This window comes from Thunnus maccoyii, chromosome 20, assembly GCF_910596095.1.
Source record: "Thunnus maccoyii chromosome 20, fThuMac1.1, whole genome shotgun sequence".
Lineage (NCBI taxonomy): Eukaryota > Metazoa > Chordata > Actinopteri > Scombriformes > Scombridae > Thunnus > Thunnus maccoyii.
This window is the reverse complement of record NC_056552.1, coordinates 6,061,060-6,076,645: the sequence shown is the minus strand read 5'-3', so window position 1 is coordinate 6,076,645 and position 15,586 is coordinate 6,061,060. Positions and strand designations below refer to the sequence as shown.

The 15,586-nt window shown below is 39.4% G+C and overlaps 1 protein-coding gene across 5 annotated transcripts in view; it reads left to right on the top strand.

Moving 5' to 3' along the window:
* The window catches only part of LOC121886676 (PH and SEC7 domain-containing protein 1-like), a 63,484-nt gene that overhangs the window by 10,484 nt on the left and 37,414 nt on the right, over window positions 1-15,586 (top strand). For 3 of the 5 annotated variants that reach the window (XM_042396871.1, XM_042396870.1, XM_042396872.1), the window contains exons 5-9: window positions 2,996-3,190; window positions 4,978-5,058; window positions 6,321-6,433; window positions 7,225-7,283; window positions 9,714-9,803. In XM_042396871.1, coding sequence (XP_042252805.1) covers window positions 2,996-3,190; window positions 4,978-5,058; window positions 6,321-6,433; window positions 7,225-7,283; window positions 9,714-9,803 — 538 coding nt within the window. Of the gene's footprint in view, window positions 1-15; window positions 615-2,995; window positions 3,191-4,977; window positions 5,059-6,320; window positions 6,434-7,224; window positions 7,284-9,713; window positions 9,804-15,366; window positions 15,472-15,586 lie in introns of those variants that run through there. The other 2 variants (XM_042396873.1, XM_042396874.1) reach the window with 2 other exon arrangements.

Sequence of the window (15,586 nt, the reverse complement as noted above, 5' to 3'; positions counted from 1 at the left end):
TAGGCGATAGACAAGCCAAGTTTCATGCCATGCTTCGAATCCAAGGTCAGCAGGGGACAGTGAGAGTTTACACAGTGGAACAGGGAGGGAGAAAGAGAGGAGGGAGGAGTGGAAAGAGGGAACAGAAACAACAGCAAACAGACTCAGAGGGGAAAAAGATAGAGACAAGAGGCATTGCAGGACAAACAGCTCTTTTACTTTGGGGGGAAGGAGGCTCGCTGTGAAGATCAGATGACAGCAAACACAGAGGGAGAGTGAGAAAGTGGAGAGAAGGGGGGAGAGAAAAAAAGAAGGGGGTGACCCATGAAGTCTCAGAAAGACTCCAAACCAAGCAGAGGAATGTCAGAGACGGCAGGCCTCTTGGGAGCGACTACAGGTGTACAGCCGCGTTAGCTGGCGCTCTTAGACCCCAGGAAAAAGGGCGGACGGGTGGACTGGACGGTGATGCGGTCAGGTCACGAGCACAGGAGGAGAGGAGGGGTCAGTCGGGCGAGCAGTCTGAGGAGAGGTGCTGGGCAGGGGGCGGCAATGAGGACAACTTCTGTCTTCTGCTGTCATGCTTCACCTGTAGTCGGAGAGGAGAGGTATTTGACGATTAGGCGGTCTTGCCACAGGTAGGATCTCCACCCAGGAACCCGTCTCACCTGTTTGTCATGTATCTCAGAGAGTTTGAATTTCGTGTTTGGCCAGAGGGAAGATTCAAACGCTCTCGTAGGCATCTGAAGCTGTGCTGTGCTTTGTGTCAGCCGGTTCATTTTGATTTCACAATGTTCAGGAATGAAGGGGCCGCAGATTGGCCGAGTAGATTTTATTTGGGAAAACTATGTGATTAATACTCCTGGAAAGTAACCCAAGTACTGTACTTAAGTACAATTTTGAGATACTTGTACTTTACTTGAGTATTTCTACTTTTTGCAACTTTTTACTTCTACTCCACTACATTTATTGAAAGCTTGATACTTTTCAGGTGACACAACGGATAATACAACAAGCTTTTAAAATACAACACATTGTTAAAGATTAAACCAGCGGTTCACAACTGTTCTGGCTTGTGACCTCTTACAAAAATGCAGAGTCTAGCTGGTATGCCTTGTTACATTTCAGATGTCAATGAGTTAACAGTTAATAGCTCCACCAAATAGTGAATCCACTCTGAACCTCTCATATGGTTTCATTTGAATAACCATTCAATGCCGAAAGAAGTAAAATTATCCAATATGCAAAGCAAAAATGCAAAGTCCAAAAAATGAAAACAGATTTGTGTATCAGAACTTTGTTTTTTCTTCTTTCCTCTCCCATTAATCATCTCACAACCCCTTAGATTTATCTGGTGACCCTTTGGAGGGGCCTGACCCCTAGGTTGGAAACCAATGGACTAAACTAGCTAACTGTATATAAAGTAGTTGAAACTAGCTCCACCTCCAGCAGCTACAACAGTAACATGCTGCTCTAACACTGATGCTTCAGTATTAATAATCTAATGATGTCATATATAATAATATATCAGTCAGAGGGACCAAACCACTACTTTTACTGCAATACTTTAACTACATCAAGCTCATAATACTTATGTACTTCTACTTAAGTAGGATTTTTCATGCAGGACTTTTACTTGTAATTAAGTATTTTTATATTACTGTATTGGCACTTTTACCTGAGTAAAGGATCTGAATACCCTGTTTTAAAACTGCAAAGACTTACACTTAAATTTTGTGTTTGCTCTGCTCTCGTCTTCATTTTTCTTGTGTGTACTCTGTGAAAGCAAAGTTGACCCTTGAACCCTTGTCGCTTTCTTTACCAGTCAGCTTGTATTATTAATTACTGTTTGCTCTGGTGTGATTTCACCTGACACGTATACTGAATATAGATGTGTAAGTGTGAGAAGCAAAGTCCTGTGCTGTGGGTTTACTTGGTTTGTTCCTCATGCTGAGAAACCCAATTGCTCGTTCAGGAAGTGTTCTTGCTTCTTGGAATACAACTCTCAGCTGTCGGGCTGTCATTGTTTTCGTTGGCCAGTTGGCAAGACCAGAACGGTCACACAGCTCTGGACGGCAGCGACAACTTTTGAGTATCACGTCGAATCCTAAGTGAATGAACTCGGAGACCTTGTTTCTGTCATTCATATTCCAGCAGAAACCAGAAAAGTAGCTCACTTCTGGCTCAGTGTGACATAACATGCTTAAATTATTATCACAGAATAATTCAGATGTAATAAGTTTTGCACTTCTGAACTGGTTAATGCTTTGAAGGGGCTTAATTAGGAAGTGATAACGAGAGAGCGAGGAAGCCTGCAAGGAAGCCTGCAAAAGGGGAGATTTTGAATCTAGTTATTAAAGTATATAATCATGCCAAATGTGTTAGAATATAAAATGATTGGCATGAGTTCTGTTAAATACAGGCGCTGTTTACTACTGCATATTCGCACTCATTCATTTCTGCTCTTCATTATAATCTCCGACCGCCTTCCATCTCTCCATTCATACGTCTTTGAATCCTCTTTCATCAGCCTTCTCCGTCCACTCACCATTCATCCTTTAACAGATATTTATCTCTCTTTTAAGCTATTTTCTCCTCATCATCAGCTTTTCTTTTTTTCACCTCGCCATTGTGTATTTTACTATTCTTGTCTTAAAACATCGTGTTCAGCAGGAAACTCAGTGGTGCATAAATCAGATATTAGTGTTATTAAATTATTGATATACTTGAGTTATTAGTTTTATTATTATATCATCATCCTTCTTTGTTCCCCCTTTTATCCTTTTCTCTCTGTTCTTTTCAATTATTTACCAACCTCTGTCAATTGAACTCCTCTTCCTCTCCGCGTCCCACTTTTTCGCTCCTGGATCTCTGCACCATAATGTGCTTCATTTCCCATCTTTCCCTTCCTTTCCATATCATTTTCTGTCCATCTGCTTCTCTATTCCTCTGAGTCGCTCACTAATCCTGCCCCTCTCTTCAACCTCTGACACCCCTCCCTCCTTACCCACCCTTCCAGCAGGGAGAAGGCCCGCCTGGCGACAGATTCGGAACTGGACCAGGACCTCAGTGACAGGCTGGGTCTGAGCAGCAGTGACACCCTCACCAATGGCAGTCACCGTGCCGACGTGGCGGCCGCCAAACGTTTGGCCAAACGTCTCTTCAACTTGGATGGCTTCAGGAAGTCTGATGTGGCGCGTCACCTCAGCAAGAAGTGAGCTACTAGAGAGTTATTGTGTTGTGAGGTTATTATGTAGGTGTTGTTATGTGTGCTTTCTATCAGAGCTACCATCCCAAACACCCTAGCAACCACCTATTAACTCCCGGGTAACACCATAGTCTGTGAAGATTCTCAGCCATCCAGGTCAATGTATATCCAACTCAATGCTTTTGAACGTTAACATCATAGCAGCCACCTAGCAACTACATTATGATGCCTAGACAACTGTCCATAAACCCCTAGCAACCACCTATGAAAGTCTTAGCAACGGCCCAAAAAGATTAAACTGGTTATCAGTCACGTGGAAATGCACTAGCACTCACTGCAACCACCCTAGTAACCACCATGAAAACCATATTTACCACCTAGTAACACCTTAGCAACCAACTAGCTGCTACTTTTGAACAACCCAGCAAACACCTACTGAAGCCATAGCAAAAGCCCTGAAAGCCATAGCAACCACTACTATCACCCTAGCAATGCCTTAGCAACCAACTAGCTACCACTTTGAACAGCCCAGCAATCACCTACTGAAGCCCTAGCAATAACCCTGAAAGCCATAGCAACCACTACTATCACCCTAGCAATGCCTTAGCAACCAACTAGCTACCACTTTGAACAGCCCAGCAATCACCTACTGCAGCCCTAGCAATAGCCCTGAAAGCCATAGAAATCACTACTATCACCTTAGCAATGCCTTAGCAACCAACCAGCTACCGTTTTGAACAGCCCAGTAACCACCTACTGAAGCCCTAGCAATAGCCCTGAAAGCCATAGCATCCACTACCCCAGCAACGCCTTAGCAACCAACTACCTACCACATAAGAAACACTTGTAACACCTCAGAAACTATTTAGCATCCATCTGCTACACACCCAACTATTAGCAATGTCTCAAAAGCTAGCAACATATTAGTTACCAGTTGGAAAATGCTAAGTGGTAAGCTAATGTTTACACACAAGCTAGACTGTTGGCACCCACCAAGTAGCAAGCATACATCAAATATCTTAAGAAATGTTGTAATGTTGTTGTAGTTATTTCTACCTGGGTGTCAATTTATCATTGTTTATTCATGAATAACAATTATCTCTACTACTAATACAAGTGCCCTCATTATTTCAACATCTTCCACAAAATATTACAGTATCAATATTAATACTTATTGTACTCCTACTAATCTTAAAGACAAAATATATACTGCAGTACTCCTCTTAACCAGCATTATAAGTACACTAACACTGTACTGTAATTTGCATGTTATTGAAAAAAGAGCCTTTTCTACTGCATCATATGTTTATTTAATGAATGCTAATCTATTAGAGCCATGACACATTCAGTTTCCTGCGCATTTACTGTATTTATTATTAAAGTCACTTTAAATTCTGCCTACGTAAAGTAGTGCTGTGTTTTAGTTGATCTGCATTCTTCCAGTGCTGTGCTGCTCCATCAGCCCATCAGTCCGTCAGCTGCTTGCTCGTGCATGAGAAAGAATTTGGGATTAAAGGGTTTCCTCACTTTCTGACAGATGCACCCTGGGAATCTCCTCTTTTTTCTTGCTTTTTTCTTTTTTTTTCTTTGTGGCCTCCGGTCTACATCTCAAGCTGACTGTGCCAGTGCACACTGACTGACAGCCCAAAGTGAGACCATTCACTGAGCTGAGAAAGCTAGCATTTGAGTGTCTGACTCTTATTCCTATGTTCTTTTTTGTATTACTATATTCCTCCTTATATTATCATCATTACTATATTATAATAATATAATATTTGTGTGACTGTTTACAGTAACGACTTTAGCCGTATGGTGGCAGAAGAATATCTGAGTTTCTTCAACTTCACAGGCCTCGCTCTTGATCAAGCATTGCGGTGAGAACAATAGTATACAATCAACAAAACACTGGACATTTGTCAGTACAAATAATTATACAAATATTAATAGTTTATCAATACATTTGCTCTGCCAGACAATAAACTATTCCCTGCGATCCTGTTGATCACATAAAATGATGCTAGATAATTGCTAAATGTTAAATGAATGTCAGGCAAATAACCACCCGTTGTCTGCATGTTCTTGTATTTTCCCTAAAAAAAACTGTCTTATGATTAAAAAATGAAAGTCCACATGTTTGTAATTGTGACTGTGGACAAAACATCCTGTCTCAGTCCTTCCCTCTGTGTGATGGTTGCTTTGATGAAGTATCAGTTAGATGAAAAGCTGTATTTTTTATATCTTAATACCATCTTTCTTAGTGTAAATGTAATGAATGCTCTCCACTGTTAAACACTGCTCTCTAGAGGGCAGCTTCGGCCTTGCAGTTAGGGTGATGGTTTGTACTGTTTACAGTATACTGTAAGTAATTGTATGCACTCAGTGTATTCAGTGTTTAACAGTGTTAAACTGGGGTATAACTGTGGTAACTTGCTAAAGAACAAGCACTACCTTGTGGTTTTAAATCTTCTTTTCCCCCAGAGTTAGTTAATTATTAGTAAGCAGTGATTGAAGAAGTACTCAGATCCTTTAGTCCAATAAAAGTACCATGACAAATACTAAAGGTTTACTTACAGTAAGTAAAAGTACAGAAGTATTATCAGACGAAATGTTTGTTCTGTAAGTTCACTTTTGTAAATGCATCCTAGTTTATAAATTGATCATATGTTTAGGATATAAAATATTCTAATCTTGCAAAGCTGTCAGATGAATGTGATATAAAATATAAAATTTAAGTACAATATTAAGCTACGAGTAGTTTAAACTCGCATAAAATAAGTGAAATACAAGTTTCTTGTTACTTTCTACCCCTGGCAATTAATTACATGTAAATATATAAAAATAGACATCAGTAGTTTAATTTATGACAACTTCTGTTTGAAATGGCGTAATCTAAACACATATTTTTAAACATTTAATAGGATAAAAGCGGTCATATACAGTACAAGTAATCCTGCATATGTTTTAAATTCTTGATGTATGTAAGCTGATGGTGACACACAGCTATAAATCTGAATAAACCTTCACAATTTTTAAATGTTTACATGTATGGACATGGTACCATAAAGAAAAGAATGTTATTGCTTTTGAAGCAGGTCATGTTCGGATTAAATAACCGTCCTTGTGTCTGTGGCTGCAGGTCTTTCCTCAGGCAGTTTGCCCTCATGGGGGAGACTCAGGAGAGAGAGCGGGTGCTGTCACACTTTTCTAGGCGTTACTTCGACTGCAACCCCAAAGTCATGCCATCCGAGGGTAAGTACTGCAGGGGAGTGTTCTCACTGCCAGAAACAGAAAGTGGACAATATTCCTAAATATTTAATGAACCCATGAACTTTTATTTTTATTTATTTTATTATTTGTCTTTTTTAAATCATTTTGTTTAAAGGTGCAGTGTGTAGAATTTAGTGGCAACTAGCAGAATGGACTTGGCAGAAATGGAAAATAATATTCATTAATATGTTTTAATTAGTGTATAATCACATGAAAATAAGAATTGTTGTGTTTTCGTTACCTTAGAATGAGCCCTTTATATATCTATCTATATATCTACATAGGGAGCAGGTCCTCTTCCACGGAGTCCACCACCATGTTTCTACAGTAGCCCAGAATGGACAAACCAAACACTGGCTCTAGAGAGGGTCTTTTGTGTTTTTCACAAGTTTTGGAGCCACTTTAGCTTCTCCTACATGCTTGGAAGGGGAGAGGGAGGGGTATTCAGTTGGTTGCAATATACAACCTCACTGCTTGATGTGACTAAATCTCAGACACTGGTCCTTTAATCTGTTCTATGGAAAGTATGGCACAGCAATGCTAGTCAGAGCTAATGACTAATGAGTATGCTAACCAGTATGGTTAACTTTTAATACTCTCTACTCCAACTAGCTATATATCCAGGCATGTTTTTAATATGTTAATTTAGTTTAGTGGTGGATAGTAACATTCATTGACATATGTTACATTAAAGTATCTGTAAGTTGACAGCAAACCAAAGCTAGTTTTGTGTCTCAGAGATGATGTTTAACTGGAATGTTTTCATCCTTTAGATGCAGTTCACACTCTGACCTGTGCTGTAATGCTGCTGAACACAGATTTGCATGGTCAAGTAAGTTGTGTGTGATTGTATGTCTGAGTAGGTGAGAAAACGTGTGTGCGCATGTGTGTGTGTGTGTTTGTGTGTGTGTGTGTGTGTGTGTGTGCGTGGATTGTGTACATTAGTGTGTAAAATCTTCCACTGTACTGCAGGTGTTGCAGACAGACAAAAGATAAACAAAGAAAAGAAAAGTTTTAAAAGCTGCTTTCTCCTCAAAGCTTCTTTTGATTAATTCTGGAGATTTTGGGACTGTAAGACTCAGCCTGATCACCAGCTGATCTGGATCTGCAGGTCTGCCTGCTGAGCTTCTTTCACCATCATTAATCTGCTAGTTTTATAGTCAGAGTCTCACTTTGCAAATCTGGGCCACTGGCGGCTGCTCTCTGTGATAGTGCAGCTCTGCAGATGAATGATTAATTAAAGTGGCTGTAGAGGTGACTGGATAAGGGATCGGGTCAGGAAAGTTTCATTAAATGTTAACAGATATACTGTTAGTTTGATCTTCGTTGTGACTGTGATCATCACTACCTTCCTGATCATGATCGTCGTGATGAGAGTAGGAACTGATTGATACATGCTGAGACTTTTTAACAAGATTAGGGCAGATTATTTTTTGATTCATCCATCAGTCATTTCTGAAGTGACAGAAAATTGTGAAAAATGTCCATCATAACATCTCCGAGCCCAATGTGACGCCTTCGATTTGCTTGTTTTGCTCGACCAACATTGTGAAGTTTTACAGTCATTTAAAACACAGAGAAAAGGAGCAAATCAGGAAGTTAATCTACAAGTATTTTGATAATCAATGAATTGTTTTAGTCATTTTTTTCTAACTGAAATGCTAAACACTAATTGTTTTCGGCTTCTTTATTGTGAAGATTTACTGCTTTTCTTTATCATAAAGGGTTGTAAACTGAATATTTTGGGGTTTTTAGACTGTTGGTCAGAAAAAACAAGCAATTTGAAAACATCACGCTGGACTTCAGGAAACTGTGATTAACATTTTTCAGTATTTTCTGACATTTAAAAACCAAAAGATTGATTAAAAAAATAATCTACAGATTAATAGATAATGAAAATAATCATTGCACAGCCTTAGTTATAAATAACGTTATCGAAAATGCTGCAATTGTAATTATAGTTGACTAATCGACTAATTAGGGTAGAGTATCAAGACGATTGTCGAATCTAGTGTCAATACGATATCTGAATGTCAGTACAGCTGTCAAACCAGTACTTTATTATGTACTTAACTTTGACAGTTATTTATGTTTTTCTACAAACTATATTTTCAGTTAACAAAAAAAACTCCTCAAATGTTAAGTGTTATCTAAACACAAGCAGTTGTGCAAGAACTTTGCCTAAAATTAGTCTAAAATTAGTGATTTTGATTTGTTTGATGCCAAGCCCCTACTGACTAATAATTTCATCACTAATCACTTATCATCATCATACCAGCTGTTCTGACAAATTATTCTGTGTTAATCATCGTCATCATCATCCTTTTTTTTTTAATCTGACCTTCAAATCACTCGTCTTTAAATCTTTCCAGTGCTGTGATCATAATATGTGTCAATCTGGAGTGTCTTTAAATAAAAACACCGTGATAGAGGTGAGACTACTTTTTTAGTTCAGCTCAGTTAATTCCAGACTTTCTGATCTTCTCTATCAGCTCTTCTTACACAGGAAATAAGAACTTACAATAGAGAAAGGTGCACACTTTTAAATTAAAGGACAGCTTCACATTTTTTCAAGCCTGTCTTAAAACAACAGTCAGGTGTCCATATGAACAGTCACAGAGGTTTTCCTCGCTGTAATCATTCCTGCTGTTCATACTGGCTAAATGGAGGCCAAAATCCACCGTGTGTCCACACAGTCATTTTGTGCAAAAATGCATTTAGAAGTTGATGTGAAGCTTATATGAGACTTCAGCAGTCTGAGTTAGTCATATCAAGTGGATATCTTGACACATTTACAGTCTTTTTAGCATCAAATTTCCTCTATGTGTTTCCCTGTTGAGCTGTGGTGGAAGTATAGTAACAAAAAGAAGGACTTTGGCACTAAAAAGACTGTAACATTTAAAGATATCTACTTGATTTGACTCATTTGGACAGCTGAAGCTTGAAACTTTTAAATACATTTATGCACAGAAGGAGGACCGCTGATTTTGCCCCCCATCACTTCCATTGTAAGTGCATTATGAAGGGATCTTCTAATGGTCAGTATGAACAGGAGGAATGATTACAGCAAGAAAAACATGTTTCAATGTTCATTTGGGCTCCTGACTGTTGTTTTAAGACACACTTTTTTTGTGAATCTGTCCTTTAATAGAAAAGTAAATAAAAATTAATTGACTGAGTTAATTAAAATAGACCACATCAGGCAGTGTTAAATTAAGAGTGTGTATGAAATGCAGGTGAATTTCTATTTCTCTGTTTTCAGAACATTGGCAAGAGGATGTCGTGCCCACAGTTCATCAGCAACCTGGAAGGACTGAACGATGGCCAAGATTTTGCCAAAGATCTGCTTAAAGTAAGCTACTCTCAAGTCTAAAATAGCATACGTGCGCGCACACACACACACACACACACACACACACACACACACACATGCACATGCTGTCATGCACAGACACACATTCTAAATGAGGGAGAGCAGACTGTGTGTGCCAGCACTGTATTGTCCCTCAGATCTGTGTGACTGAGCTTGGCTGTCTGGCCCGCGCTCACTGCCAGCTGGCATTCACCTCATCTCCAGAGGCCTCCAATCAGAGGCCTGCCTGGGCTTGCCACTTCCTGGTACAGTCCAGCTATAGCGCGGGCTGGGAAAATAATTGTTTTGTGATCTGGAGACAAGAAGAATGAGACATAGAAACCCTCAGGGTATCTGTGAATGACTTCAACGGCATTAGATTAGGCTAGTTTAACCCAGTTGAGTTTGGTTGCGATAGATTGTGAACCATCAGACGGGGTTCAGACAGAGGCCTGGGGCCACATGATGTGGCAAAATAACCCAATCAATGTGGGTTGCCTGTCCATTGGTGCACCTAATGATGATGTCGTTGATTAGTTTTGTCTGCTGAGTGGTCCGTCAACATGCCACAGGGCCCCAGAGTGCAAGTCAACAAGTTGTAATGGGGTATTTATAATGCATGAAGGAGAGAGAGAGAGAGAGGCCACGTCCTTCTGCTGAAATGACGGGAATTAATTCTGAAATGAAAAGCTGTTATTAAGGGCAGATAGTATCCACGCTGAGGCCATGTGACCGCAAGCTAAGCAAGACAGAAAGAGAAACACAGTCCCGCAGACGTGCATTAGCTGTTTTATTAATGCTTGTATAGATCCAGAAACGTCGTCTTTTTAATCATGCCTTCCACTTTGCACAAGCTCACGCTCTTTTATTCCCTTTCTCTCTCCTCGTTCTTACCCTGCAGACAAACACTCTCTTTTCTCTCTTTCTCTCTCATTCCCTTATTCTCTGACTCTGTAAATGTTCTGCCTGCCCGCTCTCACTTGCTCCTTATCTTGCCTCTGTTTAGCTCTGGTGCAGTTTAATCTCTGTCTCTAGACTGTGTCTCGTTGCTACCTTTATCTACACTCTTTCACCTCCACCCTGCTCTGCTCTCTCTTCTTCCTACCCCCCCCCCTCCTAAACTGTCATCTCTTCTCCTTCCTAAAGCTCTCTGTCCTCTCCTCTGGTTTGTGTTGCATCACTAAGTTTGCACAGAAAGTCTATCTTAAAATCTTACAAGATAAAGTTATCTGCTGAAACATTTAAAGAGTTATTTGTCGCTATAATTATTCTTCCTGTGAAAAGATCCCTTCCTGCAAAATCACATTCTTAAGTTCAGCTAAAGCTACAGTAATATGAGGCTTCATTAGTCTGAGTTAGTCAAATCATGTCGCTGTCTTTTTTAGTATAAATCTACTCTCCTTCCAGTGCAGCTCAGCAAGGAAACACTAACGAGGCAATTTTGTACTAAAAATGTCAAACTATCCTTTGAAAACATCTGTAGCGCTGTTCAGTTACAGTGAAAGCAGTCAGATATGTAAAGAGGAAGTTAATCCAGCAAAAATCATCTTTAACAAGTAACAGTTTCAGGTAGCCAAGAGATATTTAATTGTACTGCAGTGTAAGTATGGCTTTGTTTTGTTTATATATTAATTCACACAGAAATGTGTGTGTTTGGGAATTACTGTAATAGTATTCATGTAGTTTAGATTGAGAGTGATGTGTCAGATTATTCAGCATTAACAACCTTGTTTGGTCATTTAGTTACTGGAAGAAGGTTTTTTTTTGTCATTTTAGGTATATTGTATTGTTGTGCTCTTTAAAGTCAATGTTATTTTTGACACTCGACACTGGGCAGCACACTATAACTCTTATGTATGGACATATGATGAACATTTCCAGATCTCTATTTATATTCTTGGGCTCACTTGGAATATATCAACATGATTTACAGTTTAATAAAACTCCTTATTTATCTTATACTGGTCCTTTATGCAGCCCCTCAGTTCAGCCTCCGTCTGAAACAGGCAGTTTTAGCTCCTGTCTCTTTAAGGCCCGCCTCCTGATGAGCCTACTCTGATCTGATTGGTCAGCTTCAGGAGGCTACGTAAACAAACAATAGTAGTAGGTTTTTGCGTCTTTTTCTCATTCTTTACTCGAAATATAAGCTTCTCGAATACATCCATACATGTTCGAGTGCGAATCTGATCTAAAATATGCGAGTGGACAACATGAACAACACATGGAACAATCTTAACAACAAAGACTACAGAACGGAGGCTGTTTTTTGAGAATTAGGGAACGACCTGACGTCAGTTTGATGGGGAAGTAGAGGTAACTTTGCAAACAAAGCGTTCAGAGCACATTGAAGCCCTGGCTTTTGACTTGAAGGTGACATTTTTACATATGTTCACCTCAAGTTTTGGAATGTTGACCATGTTTAACATCCAACATCATAACAGTATATGAACGACAGAAAATCACAAAAAGCATGTAATGTTCCCTGTAAGGCAGGTCAGCTCGTAGAAAATCACAAAATTTCATCACATTGGCTTAAGTACCTTCATGCAATGCCAAGTGATGCGGCCGATGCATGTTGCACTTATAATACAAAAGTGAACGTCATTATTAAACAGTATTTCAATCAAGTGTCAGGTCAGATATGTCAGTCATATTCCATATTACCTTAGTTTGATAGTTTTCATCAAGCTAGTTGGTTCAATTATCTTCACAATGGTCACACCTGGCATTTAGTAGTTGTGAATATTTAGTTCCTGTATTTTTAAAGCTAGTTTTTGTGCCACAATCTGTTCATTTGGTGAAGCATTAATCCCCATTTAGGTTATAACAAGGCCAAGTTTGAACCTTGCTCCAGTACCCTTACCTTTCCTTTACTGTTTTTCTCTCCTCTCTTTTTCTCTGTTATCGCTCCATCATTTCCAACGAAATGACTTATCATTCCTCCCCCCCAGCCATCCCCATATTCCTCATTTCCTCCACTCATTTTCTTGCGTTCCCATTTCCCCTTTCATGTCTGGTATCTGTGTTTGTATATGTTGTAAATACATTAGGAATGAGCCACAGAAATCTCTCATTTTCCCCCCCTGTGCTCATTCAACACACCCATGCATCCAGACTCAGCGCTCGTTTCCTCTGTTACCATTTTGACACAACATCATATCAGACATTTTGCTTCTTTCGCATCTTTCCTTCATTTCTCCACCATCCTTCTCTCCCTCCCTTATCTCAATGTTGAAAGTGGTTTATTTTCATTATCAGTATACAACAAATAATAATATCTTTGTATATTTGCCAGAAAGGTATCATATGTCTTCACTCAAGGTGTGAAAATTGACATCTTGATAGATAGACACATTGATATTTAGAGTAGGGGCTGTGTGATCAGGCCAGAAAATCAAATCTCATTTTTTTTAAAGATATACTATGCAGGATTTGTCGGTTGATGTTTGTAAACAAACAGCATTCAAAGATAGCCCCTCCTCCCTGGCTCAACCGGAGCGAGCTGAGAGCAGAGAGAGAGAGAGAGCAGCTGTGGTCAAGCAAGCTAGAGAGTGAATGAAAGGAGCGAGAGGCGCTGGCAACAACAAAGCTGTGATTCAGATCACGGCAGTTATGTTCTAAAGCACAAATAAACACACCCACACCTCCACACACCTCCGCACAACCCTGCAGGACAGTGCCGCATTGCCAGATTTTGTGTGAATAGAGAGCTTCATCCTGTCTGTTGTTGCCTCTCTGCTCTGCGTGTGTTTAACTCAGCCCCGCCCTCGCTCGAGCAGACACACAGACCTGCAGCTCTTTATGTATCCGTGACACACACAGAGACAGAGAGTAGAGCGGAGCGGAGCAGAGGAGAGAAACGGAGACAGAGATGTAACCTGGTTGCCACGCTACCAGTCCCGACCTCACACCCTGCTGTTATTGGCTGGGGGCTACACACCCACTGCCCAAAGGTTGACGCTGAGAAACACAGCAAAATAATAAGAAAATAAGAAAATACAGGCAGAGGGCAGAGTCTCTGCAGATAAATACACTGTCACACACTTCTAGAGGGTCATGAGTGATGATTGAGAGGGATTATTTTTGTATGAGTCTATACATTGTTTTTCTTAAAATAATAAATCCTGCTCAGTATGCCTTTAAGCTTGGGGTTCATTCACGATTTTATTTATTTATTTATTTTTTGCAGGTTTGAAACATATTTTTTAAGACAAGAATAATAAAAGACCTGCACCACCTGCAAGGTTGTCATCATTACACATAAAAATTCAAGTTATCCCACAAAGGTATTGACTGTCAGTACCAGATGCCTCAGGGGTTAGGGTTAGGGTTAGGGTTAGGGTCAGGTTAGTTTTATGGTTAGGTTAGGTTAGGGTTAGGATTAGGATTAGGGTTAGGGTTATGGTTTGGGTTAGGTTAGGGGTTATGGGCAGAAAGGTCTGTGCACTAAATGATCTCCTGCTGTTTGTCTTTCTTAAGAAAACAGTCTAATATCTGCAAACTGCTAGCTAGCTTTAGCTACCCAGCAGGTTGAGGCGGACTAAGTAGAATCTGCACACTATTCAGTCAACTGTCAGCGCTTCAACTCTCCGAACCAGAGATGATACCTCGTCAGCTAACACAAACCGAGAGCACAGACCAGTGTGCTGTCATTTTCAGTCTGTTCCTCTCGTACATGAGATAGCCAGGGACAGCTAGCCGCCTGGAGTCACTACAGTCCTGTAAACTGCAGAAAGTGAACATGAAATGTAACTAATGATGTCATAGAATCAAAACGGCTAATCTAATATATCATCTACATTACTTTTTGACTAAAATAACCTTTTTGTGCATATTGTAATAACAAATTTTTCACAATTTAGACATTTTACACATCACACACACACACAAAAAAAATGAATCAATCAAATTAATTCGATATATAGCTTGGCCCAATACTTTACAGCGACATTTCAAAAAAAAAAAAAATTAAAAAAAAAATGTTAACCTACTCCTACAAAATGTACAGTATTTGCTAATGCAAAGTATTTGCATATGAATGTAATTTTTAAGAAACAGGGTTGGAAAAAAAAGACAGATCACCTTTTGAAGAATCATAATGTATTTTGGGAACTGTGATCAAATATTGATTCACTATCAGATTGCACAACAGAAGGTTGTGTATGTTTCTGTTTTTATTAGTTAATAATTACTTTGTCATGTGAACAACTATCACAAGAAGTGCCAAATTTTTCACTCCAAATTTACTTGTCACCATTGGGAAAACGTTGACCTCACAAAAAATGATTTACACGCAATTTTAGTTATGAATTAATTATCGTGCTTTTTAACATACTGTCCTTATTTCTATCAACGTTGTTATAAAATAACTAAACAGAGCAGAGTTGTAGAGACTAAATGATGCATTTTATGCAGTTGTTCACATAAACATTTTGGAAACATTTATTAAAATCTTAATCGAATCAAAGCTCCACATGAACGCAGGCTACATTCATCATAAAGCACAGGACAATGTGATTATGTCACAGTGGGCCATATGTTGAAGCTTTACTCTGACGGACAGGAAACACTGGAGTCCTGCTGAACCACTGAGCCCTGTAGCTAAAACAGAAATCAGCTGCCTGGTGGACTGGAAAATAACGAGAGGGGCTTTGCATCCCCATGACACCTCTTACCACCTCCCTTCCTCAGGTAGACTGTTCTCCCTCTTAAGCTTCTTTCTCTCTTTTTTTGTCTTGTTTCCTAGCTTTTTTTTTTTGTTTAATTTATTTTCCTCAATAACT